Genomic DNA, 20,177 nt, shown 5'->3' with positions numbered 1-20,177 from the left:
ATTCCTAGATTCCTTTCCCTCCTATTAACACACACAGTTTTAGTCCCAAAGAGTGATTAAATTAGTTAGAACAGAAAACTAATTGAGGCTCCATGTCACCACAGAGATCATCCACCTTTTTTAAAACTGTTCAGTTCGGACCTTTAAAGGACACCATGATCACAGAAAAGTTCAAATAAATTGTTTACAGGACAAGTAACATCAGGATCTCAGAGCTTTGTTATCTGTACACAAAAACAAAACTACCACCAACTTGATTTATTGGGGGAGAGGGAAGAGGGAGTAAAGCCAGTACACTATAGAAAGCAGTCAAAACCACCCCAAGTTTCAAAAGCCTTCAGGCTAATTCAGAATACAGTTTTCCAGAGGGAGGGGATAAACAAAGGATGAATGAGTTTATTCTCTGCTACTCTGAAAGCTGAGTCTGCACAAACAGGATGTAAAGATCTTTCTTGCAAATATATCAGACAGGGTACTCTGCAGTTCTTACAGGCTCAGAAGATGAAAATACCCTCCCAGCAAGGAGGTGCTGCTCAGATGTGCTTTCCAGTTCCAGGCACTTTAGGCCATATTAATAGAAAATATAAGTAAAGGTCTCTAAAATGGTTTTTTTAAGCAATTTTAACATGATTATGCTGGTGCTGAATACTCCAAACAGGGCCATTTAATATGGGCTGTGGGGATACAGGCTGCTCCAAGCTAAACAGAAGTGTCAGAAGGTTTCCTTCATGGTCAAGGTGATCCTGAATGTAATAAATACACTTTGTAACATTTTATCATAAAATGCAGCAATCACTATGAAATCAGTGTTGCAAGAAAGAAATTGTTCTGAAGAAATACAGAGCAGAGATGATAGAAGGTGGTGCAAGTCTTCTTTCACTCTGGGAACTTTCACGACTACCCACTGCCCTACCAATCAGGCAACGTTTGTATCCTGCACACAATATTGTAAAGTTGCAAAGCAATTACGAATTCCTGTATATCCAAAGCAGGGAAAACCTAAGAAGGAATTATTTCCCATACAGTAATTATTGAGAATGGGATATGGATGTGGACTTGGCGTCAGTACTGCTAAGGAGTTCTAAGAAAGGAAGCATTTTAGGAGCATTTGTGCTGTCCTGCAAAGCTTACCAACAGGCATCTAAGAGCAGACAGATGTAAAGATGCCTTTTTACTTAGGTCAAAGTTTCATAGTAGGGTAACAGAAAATCCTCAAGCTTATTACTACAAAACATCTAATTCATTAATCTGGGCTCAAAGACCATTTCCAAGGTTTGTAACCAGGCAATTACAAAAGAACTCTCTTTCGTAAAAGTTATACAGGGAACAAGAATATCTTACACGAGATTATGCAATATTTACAAGTTAAGTATTTTCTGTTCCTCCATCAGAGAAAATCCTGACAACACCAAGCTGAATGAAGTGCGACAGAAAGATGTCAGGACCTTAGAGGTTTCAACAACTGCACCATGCATTCAGGGTTTCTCTGAACTTTTAAAATTCTATTTTGGAGAGTGGAATTCTGTGTTTTAAACAACACAAGAGATTGATCCAGAAGGACACACTCCGCAGAGCAATTTACAGCACGTTAGATACATCAGTTCAGACACTTGATCCCTCCCTTCCCAATAAGTTTACCATCTCTGAACAACTTAAATCACACTCATTGGAATCTCTCCTGTGGAAAATCAGAAATATACCACTTTGAATTGGTTTTGAACTGCCACTATGAAAATGTATGCTGCACAGGGGTAAAAAGGCCAAGCAAACTGTCTCCACGTGTTCTTTTAGAGTGAAAAAACTCCCTAATGCCACTTTTACTAACCTCACAGCTCCCAAACTTTTCCTGTTTGGTCATGTACCAAATGTTTTTGGCAGAAAACATTAAGGCAGCTTAGCCCATGCTACAGAAACAGTCTGTACCATAGGTTTCTTTAAGCAGGTTCTTAGGCTAAGCAGTATCTGGAAGATTCCCCAATATATTATGTGCCAGTGAGAACCAAGATGAAAATGAATCTTTACAATTAAACAATCACTTACTAGAATCCTGACGCTTCCTAGGAATGCCAAAATACGGCCAATCTCTTGTCATTTGACTCTAAAGCATTCCCAGCTTGGGCAGGAATATATTTCAGTCCCAAAACAATGTCATGCCAACCCCAGCCAGAAAGGCAAGGCATGAAATCCTCCATACCATCACCTTCAATGTACATGAACTTTATCACTCTGAACTCAACACACTGTGGGTACAGAAGCATCCACCACAGCAAGCCCAAAGCATAACCCATCATATCCCACCAGTATAGACTGTTTCCAGGGTAAAAAAAAAATGCCTTAATAAGATGTGCATTCTAAATCCAGAAGGGGGAATAGAGGAAATGAAAATACTTCTCAGGTAACCCAAGTGCACAACATTGGCACAATAAACTGCACGTGTTGGTTCCAAAGACAACTCCTCTCTCACCTGAAGATTTGAGTTTCCCTGTCTCTAAAAGCATCTACTAGCCTTGCATAGTACTCAAAAGATTTAGTCTTGCCCTTGGAGGGCAAGAGGATATAGTTCCTTTTCCACTCAGTATTTTTTAAATAATAGCATCATAAACTAGGTCATAAAGTCACAGCAAGTGCTCTTCTTTACAATAATTCTAGAACACTGATGACAGAAGTATACAATCCCAGGTGTTTGCTCCTCTAGCTGACTTCAGTACTACTTCTGGAACACCAAAAAACCCACATTTCACACTCATTTCCCATTCTAATGTACCTCAGCAAAGCCTCATTTCTTTCTGACAGCTAAAGAAACGAGCAGCTAACAGCTATTGAAATTAAAGCTCCTACTCTTTAGTAAACCTCTCCACAATCACTCTGTTCTTTATCCATTAAGGAAAAGTGTTTAAAATGTAAAATTTGTCTGTGGATGGTTTGATTCCAGGGTGGGGTTTTTTTGATCTATGAACTTTTTTTGCACGTGACAGAACACTGAAATCCTCGCTGTTTAAACTGGAATACTGCACCATCCAACTATAGGCTACTTGGCTGATTTTACTACAGTAAGGAAAGTAAAATTTTCAAATCTATTTTTTTTTTTTTAACTAGATAAATGCTGGTTTAATACTTCTGCAAATACTGACCACTAGCTGGCAGAGGGGAGCAAGTTCTGCCAAAAGTATAACTGATGATAGCAGTAAATTAACATGAATGCATTATTCAAGTTCTCTACCTGTCAATTTAAACTGCTAATGAAAATAAGATGGTTTTAAGAGCAATCAGCTCTGACACATTTCTTGGATTCTTTCCAAAGTGAGGCAATAACATGTGAACTTAATCTGTGTTTAAGACTTACCTCTTCCATCTAAGTTTTATATCCATCTCAATGAGGGACTGCTTGTTTTCATTTTTGTTGTAAATATTATTAAATTTATCTTCAAAATAAGAGGATGTTACTAAACACTGGACATTTCCACAAAGCCACAAAGGCAGTAAAATAGGATTGTTTTCTATGCTCATTAAGCTGCTTTTTGTTAAAGGTAGACAGAGGCAAAGGCAAGAGAATTTCCCTTTAATCATGACTTTTTTGGGGATTTCTCAAAAGGCTACAGTATCCAACATTAAGAATGAAGTATGACAACTGGAAATAATCAGACAGACAGAAACTATCACAAAATGATGTTGCCATTTATATCTCCTACTCCCTTCCACTGAGTGCACAAGAAGTTTCAAGATCAGACAACAAAGCTTATCTTCTTTTTAAAGGCACACTATCAGTGGTATGTAAAACAGCAAGAGCCTTCCTGGGTGAGATAAAACCTTCAAACATTGCATCCACTCAGCAGAGACGAAAGACTGAAGCAAAGTCAAGCAGAACAAAGCAATTACCAAGGTGGAATTCTGCCAGCAGAGAGTTTCCCCTTCTGCCCTTCACACAACAATCTATTTGCAACCGAAACGGGATTCTTGATTCCTAAAAAAAAAAAAAAATCAGCAAAAAATGGGACCAAAACATTCAAATATCTTTCCTCGTAGCATTACAGTGTTCGTTTTGGCAGTGGAACTCAGCTTCCTTTAATTTCCAAGGCTTTGTCAAGTCATTAAGGGACACCTTATGTTTCAATGTAGTAACTTTTTCAGTTTTCCCTTCACACGCTGCTAGCAGTGACCAAGCCTTCCAGTCAACACCTGCCCTACATTTTTTTTTTTTAAAGAAAGAACAAACCATTGAAATAGGAGGAGTGATCTCCTAGCACAAAAATCTCATCTAAAATGTACTGTAATTAAGGGTCAAAGATGTTTATAAGCATTAATTTTTCTAGGTGGAATTTCCATTTGGATCTATCCAGCCAGAACAGAAATTACAGGATTCAGGCTTAAATGTCTCTCAATTTCCTCCTTCCCCATGGTTGGAAGGATACATTTTGTAACAAACAAAGCTTGAAACACTTAATTTTACTATTTCTTTTAGATTTATATCTACATGAGGAAGCTATTACCAGTTTAGAACTCTTCTAGGATAAAGAACAAAGCTTGAAATCTTGTCAGAAAAGCTGTAACAGCTAAGCCTGTTCATGTGCTTAGAATGAAACCTCAACAATCCCTGTTTGGGATTTTATATCTATATTAGTTTTATACTGAAAGCTAACACTAGACAAAAGAGAAACACATTAGTTCTCATATTAAATAAGTCCCATATGGAAATAAATGCCTGAGCACAAGAAACAAATAAAAAGCCTAATTTAAATACTTGTAATATTTTTTAACAATTGAATTTTACTATGAAAATACTGCTCCTCAAATTCATCTGAGCAAACTGAGTCCCACTGTGAATACTGTGTGGTATCACACAATTGTGCAACGTCAAAAGATTATCAGTGAATTAATAAGACAACATGTTACACAAAGAAATTATCACAAATCAGTATTTCAGGGAGCAGGAATGCCTCTCCCTTTTTTAAAGGAGCAGAATTTATTTAAGCACAGCAGAATTTACAATGAGTCCCCCTTCAAAACAGCAGCAAAAAAACCCAAAATTGATCTTTGCACTTAAATCAGTAGTTAACCTTGTAATACATAATTAACATACCACTCAGGGCTCCAACTGCTCCAAAATTCAATGACTTTCCATCCATTATACTGGCATCACATTCTATCTCACCCAGAAGGTTTAGGTTAGATCCCAATCCTGCATTTGTAAAAGGAGAATCCTAAAAATAAGAATGAAACACTATAAGGCCACATCCATAACAGACTAGAACAAAATCTCTGTATAACTGATCTGATGACACTGATCTTGGGGCAGTGTATTTCCTTATTTTAGTAGTTTAATCTTCCACAAAAAAAACATGGGCAATTTGAACAGAGCAACTAAAATTACACCAATGGACAGCAACTAAAATTACACCAATGGACAGCTTTCACACCTGTAGGGTGTGATATAACTCAGATGTAATAATGCACTAATATAAAAACCAATCACCCAACCATTTAAAATTATCATTTCTGCGCAAGCAAAAGTCTTACAATACAAGTGAAAATCTCTCCCTCCCCCAAAGTACACGCTTCCCTTGGTCCTTAACCCATCAAGTAACATTTGAGTAACATCTTATAATCACTGCACCAGTCTACCTTTGAAACTCCTAAGTATGACACTACAGCAGAACAGAACTGTCCTTTTTCTGAACATTCTAAGCCCGTTTCTGCAGCTCCACACACAGAAATGAAGAACTGGCATCACTAACGATTCACTTTGTAAAATTCCTATCCAACCATTAGCACAAATACTGTGGTCTGGAAGCTTCTTGACTAAAAACCAATACTTATTTCATAGAAGCTATGGAGCAACATTTTAACAACATCATGAACTTAACTCCTTTTTTGTTAACACCTGCTGTGGCTGTTAACAAACCCAAGGTTGTCAAAGAGTAAGTTCTGCATGCTAGAACTAAATCCCTTTTTTATCCCTCCATTTCATCCGAGCATACCCATGACTTTAAAACCACAACATTTCAAAGCAGCACAGTTCAGCAGTCACTGCCAGCCCAATGCAATCCCCTCTTCTAGATGCAAGGAATATAAGACAGAGAATAGCTAAATCCAATTTCAGGGAGATACTGCATGCTTTCAGAGCTTCCTATATTTAAATTACAAGAGTGTAACAACCTGATGTGACAAAGACCAATGTTTGTCTAGACCAGGTGTGAACATGCACTGTAGAAGTATGACATTTCACTGATGAGGCATAAAAGCTGAATCAGGAAACTAATTACTGGAAACAGCTCAAAGTTCTGCCTTACATTTAAAATGAACAGGATGGGTCTTGAACATACTAATTTGCAATGAATTTATAGAAATAAAAGAGAGGTGAACACATAGAAATGACAAATAAATCTGATGTCAGTTAGCTTTTATTAACTTTCAAGTGAGCAAATTCACAATCTGCTCTGCAAGACATTGATTCAAATTTACAGAGACACGTAAAGAGTTCTCAGCGTTTGAGTCACCAAAACACTGTCCTTCTGAAGAATCATGAATACAAGATCTCTGACTAATACATAATCATGAAACTGGCCTTCATTTTCTGCTGTTTACTTCTGTAGCAGCACAAGATTTTATCCTATTTTATCCCATCCTGTTGTACTCCACACCACAACACTTCTTCCAATTCACTGCGTACATTTGGTCTGTTGTTCATTTTGACAGCTACACCTCACAACAAATGAGTAAATTTGAAAGGATTTTAGGATAATGAAACATCTACAGTTCAGACTGCACAAGTAACCTTCTGTAAAAAGGAGATGGATGGGGGAAAATATGTTTAGAAACAGATTACGGCCTTGAAAAGGCAGAAGACTCAGAGCAGCCGCTGGCTAAACTGGCCTCATTGCTCCCCAGGCTCTACAAATATGAAGAAAATTAAGTCAGGTTTAGAAAAATGAGAGCAGAGAAGTGGTGGAAAGAACTGAAAGCAAACAGTGGAAGGTACTTGAAAGACACAGTAAAACCAGGAATGCTTAGGATGAACAATGCTCCCTCCTAGTGCTGTCCAAATCCTCTGCCCTTGGGTAATCAGAGTGCAAAGACCAGTGAGTCTGAAGACAAATCTCTAATGTTCTGTTCCAAACACAATCACTCAGTGCATTATACCCTAAAAAGAATTAGCAAAGAGGAAAAATGTTGTGCTCCACAGATTTGTCGCTGCCACAGAGACAGCTTATTATCTTAAGAATAGATGTCATGGCCAAATAAACGGAGTAAGAAGGACCCACCAGAAAAGAAGTCCTGCTGTAACACTGTCCAGAATCCCTCTGACTCAAGGCACAAAGGTCTCTACCATCTAGTAAAGGTAATAATCAATGAGGGAAGGGAAAAAATACGGGATACAGAGTTCACCTTATTTCTAAGGATCAGTATGTGCTATGTGCTTTGGCATAGCACCTTCACTGGCACAACCTCAAGGATGCACAAGAGATAATTTACTCTGAGGATCTAAGAACAACGGGAACATCATCTATTTCTCCCTACAGAATATTTATCAGAATACTACAGAATTTTTAGTAAGTAAGAACTCCACACCAAATTGCAGATGTCTGTTTGGTGGGGTAACACTTATTTTAGGACTCAGAAGGAATCTTACCTGTAACAACACGAGTTACTTCTCCAGTAAAAAGAAATAAAGACCAAATTCCAAGCATCTGCTCAAAATTTCTGTGGAGTTTCACTTATCTTTAGAACCAGATTGCATTCAATTAAGAAAATAGTCTCAGAATTCCTAAGAGGAAGATGGTTTAACTTCACACATCTGAAAGATAATCTGAAAACAGCTTTAGAGAAACTGGGTGTGAACCCATGGAATTTTTGATATCTACCTGAGTGACTCTGAGGTGAGATAAAAGCCTTTGAAACAAGATAGGGGGAAAACCTTTATTAATAAAATGGAAACAAGACATTCACACCTACTGCTACGAATAGGTAAAGACACAAAATACACCACACAATCTCTTTTTGAAAACATGAATCTCTGCGAAGTCTGACCAAAAGATTTCAAGAATCTGATATGCAAGTGGAGGAATATGATGTGTGAACATCAAGGTGTATTTTGAAATGAAAATCCAAAACTTTCAAGGAATGCAGAAACATTTAACCAGAAGCATGAATGCCTTCCAAGAGGGAAGAAACAAACTGACCTAAGTGCAAGTCCCTTCATACCCCCAGAGAGAAAAATGCAGCACTGCAAGACCTGACTTCCATAAAATGGGGAAGAACCCAGCCAAAGCATGTGTCCACGAGAAGGGAGGACAGGAAAAGACAAAAGGGTATCTTCAGGAATATACTTTTATTTAAAATCACAAGCAGCAATCAGCCTTTGTGTTTTTAAGGAAAAGGAAAAAGACAAGTAAGCAAACCAAGCCTGAGCTTTGCATGTTAGCAGCAAGCCTTGCTTCCATAGAACAGCAGGAGAGAAAAGACAAACAGATAGTTATTCAAAGCATTTTAACAAAATGTAACTCTTCAATTACCTGAAAAATACTAGACTTCCTGGCAATTACTCCACAAAGTATCTCTAACTTACCATGTAAACCTGTAGCAAAGAAGGTGAGAATGCTTTAAGACCTGAAATAAGAGTTTGGTTTTCCCAAGTTACCCATCTTGCAAAAACTCTCAAGCTTCTGAAGGTATAATTTTTATTTTTAGAATCCTTTTTACTCAAAAATGTATTTATAAATGTTCTGGCAGCGAATATAGGCATCCTGAAATTTGTAGCTGCAGTCAAGAGCTGGAATGCTTGAAGGTCTTACTCAGCTCTGTAACAGCTAGGCAAATAGTTGAAATGCTCAGTTTTCAATGAACATAAAAGAACATTCCATCCATCTTTGATACAGTTTTGGCCATGGCTTATTTGTAATTTCTAAAACAAATTCAAAGTTTACAGGCACTTCTTTCCACATACTGTAATTTTAAAAGTTACTTTTCTGGAGAATTTCACGACAATCAATAGTCTACAGGGATGAGTCACATCCCTTTCCACTACATGAGCAAAAATGTTTTTAGACAACACTATTAACACAAATTACTGTAAGTCACTGCAGCAGCACATCATAGTACTGCTTTTAACTAGAATTAACAACTTCTAGTTCATTACCCATTAGAAGTTCATCTATGGTGACTGCCTTAATATTACAAGGATGCTTCTGCTTGAAAGAGAAATCCTTGGGACTAAGTCTGTATATTCAAAAGTCTTAATTACTAGGAAAATAATTAAGAAAAAAAAAAAAGAGAAAAAACAATTCATCAAGAAAAAGGTTCTTTCACTGCAAAATTTTGCTGACAACCACAGAAACACATTGCTTGAGTATAATAAGTCCAAAATATTCTTTGCATTGATCCACAATAACAACATGCAAAATACACGGAGCAATTTCAGTAGCAAGGAGATTGCAACCCAAAATGTGACATCCGCTTCCCCATCAATCATATTAACTCCCAATTTAAATGATGTTCAGAAAGTATATTCTACTAAAGTCAGATAAAGAAACAAGTAACCTACATACATATTAATAAAGGATTACACTAAACTCAGAAACAATTTGAAATCTTCATCATTCTTTACAACCACTGCATGTTCCTGTCTCTAGTACCTGATCAGCAGACTTCATTAAGTGCTCCATAGTCAAAGAAAAGCTTGGAATTGCATAATTTTCTCACAGCCAGACATAAATGTAAATCAACATGTGGTTTTGCAGCACGTTTCAAGTGGGTTGTATGGGGTCTGCTCCCCGCCACCGAAAAAAAAAAATTAATAACTTCATTGTGTTTCAAGAAAAATCCAGGCATCTTATGATAGCAAGAGTGCAAAAATTAACAGCACTGCAATAATGTCTTTGTAGAAGTTACCAGAGTAGATAATGGTCATATGAAATACCTTGTCCGGACCATATCATTACCAAAGGATGACAGAGGTAACACGTTCATTTGTTTCTCTGCAATGCCAGAGTTCTCAAACCAGAAAACACACCTGCCTTAATGACCTTATCAAATACAGCTGATGCTTATGAAGACCAGCACAGCTGTTTTAACAATATTCTGCGTCAGTCTTGTCCCTTTGCAAAAGAAATCCACCTTTTTTCCTCTAGTTAACTATTAGCATTTTTATCATATTCACAAAACAGCATTTCACTTGAGTCGCACAGTCCAGCAAAGAAAGGCTCTTCTTTCTGCACTTAGAGCCTGAAAAATTAAAACACGGGCAGCATACCACAAGCAAACTGTCAGCTTGCTCATAAAAGATCAAGAGCAACTCTTGTGCCTCAACAAGTCTTTGAAGTGATGCCTTTTGGATGAGCTGTAATCCTGTGTAACAGGAGTTTTGTAATTGAGCAGAACCGAGGAAAAATATTCATCTTTTGTGAGATTTCCACAAAAAGGTATTTGTGCCTTGCAAAGACTACAAATGTTTGGAATACAGTATTAAAAGTCTGAGAGAACTGTAAAAGTGATTAAATATTTCAGACAAACTCAGAGCAATGTGTCCTACAGAAACCAAAATATCAAGAAGTTACAGTCAGTACACTTGGCAATGAAATCTGTTATCATTTAATATAATCTTTGTTGTTCTACATCTTCATGTGTGTTACGGGGAGACAAGAAAACAAACAGTTTCACACAGATTTTTGTTATGTATTTGCCAACTTCAAATGCTAAAACAGATTATGTTTATGCTTTAGCATAAACAAAAGGGAGTGACAGATCACTAGAGACCGTCAACACAAACCTATATCTTCACTCATAAAATCTTGCAATTAGTGAGAAAAACTATTCTGATTGCTTTGTTGATTTGCCATGTGTAGTTTGTTTTCCACCAGAAAAACCACCAGTACTAAACCAGAAGATGCAGCACCAGAAACAACAGAGATGTCTGGAGGTGGTGCTCAGAACGAGGTATGAGTAGATACAAAACTTTCCATATTTTGGAAGCTGACAGTCTAACACTTGGGAGTTTCTCATATCAGATCCAAAAAACTGCCACTGCAAACCACAACATTTTCTGGTTTAGGTACAAATTTGACAAATTAGGTACAAAACATTTTCTGGTTTAGGTACAAATTTCCTCAGTGCAACTGCATAATTAACTATTTAAATCTGCAAGAAGCCCAAATCCCAAAGCCAGTACTCCTATTCCAGTAACAGACAAAACATTCAATTAAGAGATTATATAAATCACTTAATGAATAAATGAAAGTGAATAATTAGATTAATGACTGCAGTACAACCAGAACAAAATAACATTTTATCTTAAAAACAGGGGAAAGGGAGAAAAAAGGTTTTGTGCAACAGAACACAAAAATACTACCTAAGACAATTGCAGAACCAGAAAGTGGAATGACGGCAGGCATCAGCACAGAACTAGCAAGATAGATAAGGAGAAAAAGGTTTCTGATTGGAGTAACTGGAAAAAACTTTTTCATTTCATCTGAAAGCCATAACTTGTTCTACAGAAGCTACTTCAGAGTATTTAAATCTACTAAAGTCTCTTGGGGATAACAAAAACATATAATATTTACCCCAGACACAGCTGCAAAGAGATCTATAACTGTTCGGTTAAGCTTCTCAAAATATGTCTTCCTCTGCAGCTCAGGAACATGATAAAAATCACAACCCAAAGTAGGTTTTTATTTTTGTTTTCCCCTGAGGAGGGAGCTGACACAAAAACCAGTCTGGTGGAGTGAGAGCAGCCGCAGTGAGCTTAGGGAAGCGCAGTGTAAATAATCCCATTAGGGAGACACCCGCTGCTTTCTGCGAGCTATACTCTAACGTGTAAGATAACACATGAAAGCATATCTCAACAGCTCAGGGAGACCCACAGGAGCGCTGGGAGCCAAGGCACTTGCCAAGTTCACAGTGTGACTGAAGCCTTGGCTCCTAGTCAGCATGTCTAACACATACCGAAGTCTGCACTTACTGCCTGCCTTACGCTAACCCCGGCAAGTACATTAATGAACGCTTTCCCAACATCTGGGTAAGCAAATCCACTGCTAATCCTCTTGGAATACTACCATAAATTCCAAGCGCAGGAAATTATTTTTACAGCACAACACTTACCTTGCCTTCCTTTTTTTTAATAATAAAGTCAGAGAGGAAGAAGCAATTACTACTTACAGCAGAAGAATACCTGTTTCCATCATTACTGTCATGAGGGATTAGTGGATCTGGGACAATGACCAAACTGCCTCATTTACCTCCCAGAAATGTTTAGCTTTACTCACTTGTAAATTATTTCATGGGGACCTTCACTGAAGGCAGATGCTATAAAAATCTCATCACTCCAAAAAGACACTTTTTCCAAAAACCTCACCAGCAGCTGCTCGTCAAGATGTTCTATCTTAATTAACAAGTACTCTTTTGAAATAAGTGTTACTTGTCCTATTCCTCTGCATGTATTTTGTCATAATAATCAGAACCAGTAGGATATTTTTTCTCTAAGAAGCAGAGCCAGAAGAATTTGTCTGTAGCTCAGCAAGTCAGAAACAAAGTTCCTTACAAAGTGTTCAATGTGTCTTTAATCACTACATTTATTCTTAAAGGGTAAAGACTACCTGATAAGACATAGCTAGGATGACAACCAAACAGCATCGACTAGTAAACTTCTATTCAATTTGCATTTTTATAAAGTACTTCAACACATTTATACCAAAATATAGTGGAAAAGCAGAAGATAAAAATCAGCATAGCACAAAACCAAAAATCCACTGAGATACCCCATTTAACACCCCCCTACAGAAAGGTCTGGCAAGATTTACCTAAGAGACATATTTACTACTAGTCAGAAATTCATACCTCTAATTCTATAAGTGCTGCAGTCACTGCATCTGTTGCAAGAGCACCAGCCTGTAGCTTTTCAATTGCCTGTAAAACAAAAGTTTTAGCTGATATTAAGGAAATTCTATAATTCTGTGACTGAGCCCTACATTTTCCCTAGTCCTGTACCAAATAAAATCTTCACCAAATTAGTTCAAAATGTAAGAGGGTGTAAAAACAAGAGGCACTGGAAAAAGTCAGTATGAACCATGTGAGGGCAGATCTGAAGGTATGATTTTACTACTATGACATTGTGACACTGCACTGAGTAGCAGATTTCCGCATAGCCAAATTTATATTAAAGTAACTTCTTATACTTGATGTCCTCAAACACCAAATGTTTCAGTCAACAAGTTTCAACTTCTCCTTCCAAGATTCAACAAAAATTTCTAGTACCACATATAGCAATTACCATAAAATTGAAGAGAATTTCACAACCTCATCTAAAAGCGAACACAAATCAAGTAAGATAACGTCACCTTCAAATTACATACACACACAACAATGAACTTGTAGAGTCTAATAGTATTTATTAGATCCATACTGAACAAGACCTTGCAGACAAAGCTTTCTCAGGAAATTCCAGATAACAACTCTGGCTGCAAGACAAACCTGAAATTGTTTGTTCCTCACAGAAGTTACTCATGTTGGCTACTCAGCTCAAGAGTAGCTACACAGAATCTCAAGCTGGACTTGAATTCAACAGCAGATCTCACATCACTAGCTGGAAAATGACTTTCACTAAGGCTAATAAAACCAGTGTTAAGTTAGGATGATTTGTGAGGCCTCTCATTACATAATTAGATTGGTATTAGGATTGAGCAACAAACTGTAACACAAAGTGATAATTATCAGAGACCAACTCTGAGACTCTTCTAAAAATCCTGCCAAGCTCCCAAGCTCCTTCTCCCTGGAGAAAGCAAAAGACATTAAAAATTTTAGAGAGAGGTCTTCCAGATACTCATTCAACACTTAAAAGACAGGACTTGCCTGTTCCAAAGCAAAGTTCTTGGAAGAGATAAAAACATATTAGTTTCAATGGAAATTAACATCTTGCTATTTCTCCCTTTCCAGCTTCGGTATTTTTGGTTTTGTTTTCCCTTTTTCTACTTCCCTTCCTATTAAGAGGGTAAGAGCGACCAAGAAGAAAATAATTCTAGAAACCTCTGTGTTCACAGAGCAACTTGGATGCTAGAGTTAAATAAACTCCAAAGAGTGAACATGGAAGAAACCAAAATACAGACACCATATTTAGCTCCAGAAACCCAGGAGAAGTGCAGGAAGCTGTAGGAAACCCCCCTGTAGGCATCACTGGGACCTTCTCTTGTTCTCCAACTGTTCCTTTGGTGTCTGCTATTTGCCAGCACTGATGAGAATGTTGCTGCAGCTCACGGCCACATATTGTCCTGTTTCATGTCAACTGTTTCTGCTCTGTTTTCCCCCATTTCCCTCTATAAACCCATAGAGCTAAGTCCAGATATTTCTTGTGTACCCAGTACAGGACTGTGGAGCTGGTGACACCTACCTTCTGGCAGGCTCTTTTGCACACATGCTTGTACTCTTTAGCTTTGGATTCGGAATGATAACCTGCACCTGCAATTGAAGCAAAAGGAAAACGTATTACAGTACCTGGCAAAAGACAGCCTGCAGTTCACAGAGAGATTTAAAACACAGGCAGATGCAGCGTTCCTTATTCTGGCATTTCCTTTTTCTGCCAGTGATTGACAACTTCATGCATTCCAACACAGAATCAAACACACTCAGTAAAACACGGGATACAGATCGTATATCCAGAAGCATGCAGGTATAAATATCAGCATCAATCTCTGCCTATTAAAACGTTCCAAGAGATTTCAGTTTCACTCGTTCTTGGAGGATTTTCAGCATAGTTTTTTTCTTTACTGTCCATGATTTGGCAAACCCCTCAGTTTTATGTCAAACTCTGATTTTCTTTCTACCACCATTACCATTCGGTTCATTTTCTCATGTTTATGCTACATTTTTAGAGCTTGTTAGTTAGAATAAGGAGTTCTTTGAAATGAAGATCATACAGATTTTTCACCTTTCTCTTATTTTCAGTCTTTATATCTATCCTGTTATATTGAACCATTCTGTCCTATTCTGAAGCTACTGCTTCTACTTCCACACCTGAAAAATTTATCAATGTCACCATTCAACTAAATGCAGCATCAGAAAAACAAGAATGGCACACTTATATTTAAAATCAACTTCTGTTTTACCAGGTTTTTCACCTAAAGACGTGCTTGTATTTATCTGAACTTCCCTTTGCTCACCTTTAGAAATACTAGTTTTGAGAAACTCTAATAAAATAAGCTTTCACACTAATACCAAAGTGACCCAGAGTAAAGGACACTATATTGAGCAATTTCATTTGCCCTTAAAATAGAATACCAGAGTCATCAAACATCAACTCAGAATAAATTATTTGAGGTTTGGGGTTGTTTTTTTCAACCTTAATGATTTTATAAAGCAAGTAACATGCTGGCTTTCCAAATATTTTAGGCGTGACCAGGCCACTTTTCTCTATTTCACCTCATGTACTCACACAGATGCCCAAAACAAATACACACCCAAATATAAGCACTGTTAACTTCATGATTCATGGTATTTAATAAAAAACCTATGAGAGAAGAATTTATGAGCAAGACACACATAACGTACAATTTTTGTATCAGATCTGAGTAGAGGAGCCCTTCATTACATGTGGAAAGAATAAAGAGTAACTCATTTAAACATGAACAAGATCAAAATAACAGACTTGGAAGAAAAATGTCAGAAGGGTAAAAAAAGTTCTGCAACAAACAGCCCAAGGAGATTTCAGATGGTCTTAGCTGGACTGTCCTCATGGACAAGCTAAACAAGAAACCATCAATAATGAAACCACTGTATCTGATCCTTCCATAGGTAAAGAAACAGATGAAATAGCTCCCTCATTTTGAAAGTTTGCCAAGCTTAGCAGACAACTGCAGAACATGACATTTTACAGCCATTTAAATTTAGGGGTTTTCATTGTCAAGGAGAACAAAAATACCACCCAGAACACCCAAACAGCTACATTTTGATTAAGAGTTTCCAGTGCAATTTCCAATCGAACACCCTATTCCTGCACACAGAGTTAACATCACTTTATTAGCACATTAGTAGTCCAAAGCCACTACAAAATTTTTGTTGGTATCTAGTTTGCTATCAAAATATGCATTATTTCCATTGCAGCTGTTCTGCTCCCACATCTTACCTGCATGGACAAGCACAAATCCCACTCGTTTCCCTCTTTGGGTTTGCTTTGTTTCGGGCTCTTTGACCACCACTTTTACAGCTGTAACCTGAGATGATTTGGAAGGTAACACTTCTACTGAACTTAGCCCCTTCTCCATGATCGTACATTAGGATCACCATCTTCTACTGGGAAGGAGCACACTTCCATTCAAAAATAAACTCTGGAGAGAAATCATCCTAAAACCAGATCAGATGTACACGTTAGACACCGATTTCAAGAGGTGAATGTCACACAAATAACCTCACAAAGAACTTTTGGGAGAGAGGTTTGAACCAAGGGGAACGCATCTCTCCAAAGCAAGGCTTCCAACTTCTGCCTCTTCCCTAGCCAGCAGCATTAATTAATGAGACCGAAAATAATCAAAGTTCATGTTGCAAGCTGAAAGCACTGCAACATAACTCGAACCTAATGATCTCGCCAGACACTGGAAGGAACTGTTAATGTAAGTTTTGCTTTCCATGGTGTCCTGTTTTCCAACAATATAACTAATTTCTCCACCCATCACATCTAACTAGCACACGAGTACCTATTTAAAACACCACACCTTTTCCTTTCTTTAGCAAGGAACACCTGTTTAAGACCCCATAAGGAACTCCTATTCTTCTACACTGTTTCATCCCATCTCCTTATAATTCCCCACTAATTTGCACCAGGAAAAGACAATAATAAATTAGCTTTTTTTTTTAATTACGAAGTATTTCTAAAGCAAAACCAAGTAAGCCTTAAACAGTCAAATAATGTTTATCTGGGTAAGTAGAGCCACTGTGATTTCTAGTGAACCACAGCTTGCTTAAGTCAAGCTCAAATAATTTAGTAACTACATCGGTTTTGATGGTTATCCCTAAGATGTTAAGGCAAATAATGTTTATAGAAAGCTAACGGAAATAATGTCAGTACTGTATCGCACACGAAACAAAAAAGTAGCAATGCAGAATGATGTATTTATCAGGAGTTGCCAAACAAACTCTCTGTATTTACTGCTGCTCGTATCCACAGCTTATTACATATTAATCCTGACACAAAAGCATTTGTCTAGTTCAGCAGGTAAAATAGAAACAGAGACATTCCACACACTGAATTACTAAAGGAAGTGAAAAGCACGTAGTGTTAATGCAGAAATGGAGAAAACCTCTGTAATACATTAGGAGAGTTTATATATTAAGCACCAGATGAATTTTAAGCTCCCTTCCAATCCAAACCATTCTCAGACTCTACGCCTCTATACTCCAGTGTAATGTCCACCACTCCTACCATCTCGAAAAGGACTCTGTAACACAAGAACACTGGAAGGTGAACAGAAGTGGGAAAATGAGATGTTTATTGCATGAGACTTAAACCACTGACTTTGCATATGCTGTATGCCTTACTCCAGCAATTAAATACCACTCCATTTAAACGGCCCAAACTATGCAAATGTTGTTTAGCAAGATTCAGCACTGCCACAGAACAAACCCAGTGGTTTGCCATAACTCTTCATAAGAAGAATCAGCACAGCTCTGGAGGAAATTATTTATTTACTATCACTTCTTAAATGCTAAACTTAGTAATCTTCATACATTACTAAATTTACTTATCAAAATTAAATACGAACTTACTGTTATAATTTTATTTGTCCTGACACAAAATGAAAGGCCTCTACAACACATAGGCTCTACAGAAAGAGTGTTTATGGATTACATCCAATTGTAATGGTCACTTGAAAAAGCTTCAGTGCTAGAATTAAAGTATTCATCATTGCATTTACTTTCGTTTTACCAATAACACTAAAGAGAGCCCCAGCAACCATTGCTCCTCTTTGCTGCACCTTGTTACACTCTACAGAAAGTCACTCCTGCAACAGGGGCACAGCACAGACTTGGGTAAAGAGACAGAGGAGCAAGTAACGAATTTAAACTCTCCCAGTAAAGAAATAGCGTGGTGGTAAGGGAAAGCAATAATGATGAGAAAACGGCTTTTGAAAATTAAGACGGAGATGTCACTTACAGACTTACTGACAGTGTAACTGCAGGCTGAAAATCCTAATTAGGCCTTTGCAGCTGGGTCTAAGGATGTGTTCATTTCTACAGAGAACATACAGGCAACCTATCTCTCTCGTTTGTTTCCATTTCTAACTCTTCCTCCGCACCAACTCAATTTTCTCAAACCCCTCCCATCTCCAACTGTTCAAGTCCTTTCACATTTCATTCACAAACCTGCCTCTTCCACTCGTTAAGCTCCCACCGGACCCAACTTTTCCCTTTCAAGCCTCCTCCAGGATTTATCAGTTCTCCCTACTGGCTGTCGTACTTCCACCGCTCCTGACTTCATTCCTCCTCGCTACACATTCCCTGTTCTCCACGCGTACAGCGGCAGAAACCTTGGAAGAACACACAACAGCGTGCCAGCCGGAGAACGGGAACCAAAAACAATTTCACCGAAACAGCCAATGCCCTGACCGCGCCGCAAAAGTAACTTCGACCGCTAGGAAAAACACAACCGCACGCGAGGGCGCGGCCGGGGCAGCCCCGCGGGCCCGGGGTGCCGCAGAGGAGCGGCCGGGAGCGCGGGGCGGGCAGGGCCCGCCGCTCCCCCGCCTCCCTCCCGAGCCCGGCGGCGCGCCGCTCCCGCCGCCCGGCCCGTGACGTCAGGCGGGGCAGCCCCCGCCGGCGCGGCCCCTGCCCGGCCCGCTCAGCGCCGCGGGCGGGACGCGCCGCGCCGGGGGAGGCGGGAGCGGCGGGTCGGGGCAGACCCCGCCACGGCGCCGCACTCACCCTGCACCGCCGCCATCCGGGACCGCCCGCCCGCCCGTTGCCTCGGTGAGCGCGAGGCGTCCCGCCCCCGCCCCGCGCCCGTTGGCCGGGCCGCGCCTGGCGGCCGGAAGTGGCGCCGGTGTTGATTGGCGTTCCGCGGGGCCAATGGCGCGGCGGGGCAGGGCGCTCCCCGGTCCGGTCCGGTCCGGTCCGGTTCGGTCGGGCACGGCGGTGCCGCTCCATCGGCGCCGGGCAGGGCCTCCTGGCGAAGCAGCACAACCCCACGGATGCCATCTGTGTGTCAGGGGGGTGGAGAGCGGCCTCCGTGCGCACCAGGGCAATATACATACATCTCTTATCAATACACGTATTTATCGTACCCATATGCGCACATCAAAGAATATGTAATGTAGATTTATATCTATGCAATATACATATATATCATATATATCACCCAATATGCAATGTACAAATATATAAATGTGTTACATACCTATTTATCATATCAATACACATATTTCTATCAATATGCATATAGAGTCAATATACATATATATCATCCAATATGCAATACATCTATATGTCAACATACAAGGTAGATATATATCATCAATATATACCATACAATATGCAATATACATATGTATCATATCACTATACATATATATAACACAGTATACCGTGTATAGCACAATACACAATATACACAAATATGGATATGCAGGATACATACACGTCTACACGTGTGACTCCTCATAGCTGCCCAAAACTAACCTTATTGATTAAAAACACATATTTCATAATAGACTTGCTAAGAAATTCTCACAACAGTCATATCTTTTACATCTTTCTGCTTCAGTGAGCATTGGACTATAGTGTTCTGCTAGAGGTACTAAGTTTTTATTAATTTCTGTCCACTTTGTTGTAGAGGTGACACATTGTTTCCTGAAGCTGCCTTCCCAGCATCAAGGACAGCTGTATATGAATCCCATTTCCATGATACTTTCTCTGATGGTCACTATTATCAGTCCTGGGAGCCAGCTATGTGTGTGTGAGACATTATCCCAGTCCACAATGTCCACTGTTTCCAAAGTGCCTCCACACTTCCAGCCCCTTGCTCCTCTTCTTTGTAGAACCATGAAATGAGTCCAGACGTCCTTACGGATTTACTTACATTGTAAATTTATTTCAGCTGACACCCCAAATTCTCATTTGCAAAGCTCAGCCTTTTAAAGTCGAAACTCTAAAGCTTTGATTAGATCAAGACAAGGCTGTTCTGCTTGCAGAATTCACGTGCTGTCTTG

The 20,177-nt window shown here is 39.0% G+C and overlaps 1 protein-coding gene across 11 annotated transcripts in view; it reads right to left on the bottom strand.

Annotated features, from left to right (window-relative positions):
• Positions 1 to 18,969, bottom strand: part of TASP1 (taspase 1) — a 77,423-nt gene extending 58,454 nt beyond the window's left edge. For 5 of the 11 annotated variants that reach the window (XM_040060011.2, XM_058419975.1, XM_058419976.1 and 2 more), the window contains exons 1-6: positions 18,337 to 18,609; positions 16,103 to 16,320; positions 14,372 to 14,439; positions 12,826 to 12,894; positions 5,078 to 5,198; positions 3,877 to 3,961 (exon numbers count right to left, since the gene is read on the bottom strand). In XM_040060011.2, coding sequence (XP_039915945.1) covers positions 3,877 to 3,961; positions 5,078 to 5,198; positions 12,826 to 12,894; positions 14,372 to 14,439; positions 16,103 to 16,241 — 482 coding nt within the window. In that variant the 5' untranslated portion in view covers positions 16,242 to 16,320; positions 18,337 to 18,609. Of the gene's footprint in view, positions 1 to 3,876; positions 3,962 to 5,077; positions 5,199 to 12,825; positions 12,895 to 14,371; positions 14,440 to 16,102; positions 16,321 to 17,051; positions 17,074 to 18,127; positions 18,304 to 18,336; positions 18,610 to 18,894 lie in introns of those variants that run through there. The other 6 variants (XM_040060010.1, XM_040060015.1, XM_040060013.2 and 3 more) reach the window with 5 other exon arrangements.
• Between the last annotated feature and the right edge of the window lie 1,208 nt (positions 18,970 to 20,177).

Source organism: Hirundo rustica, chromosome 3, assembly GCF_015227805.2.
Source record: "Hirundo rustica isolate bHirRus1 chromosome 3, bHirRus1.pri.v3, whole genome shotgun sequence".
Classification (NCBI taxonomy): Eukaryota; Metazoa; Chordata; class Aves; order Passeriformes; family Hirundinidae; genus Hirundo; species Hirundo rustica.
Note: the sequence above shows the minus strand (reverse complement) of the source record. Positions and strands in the feature narration are given on the sequence as shown.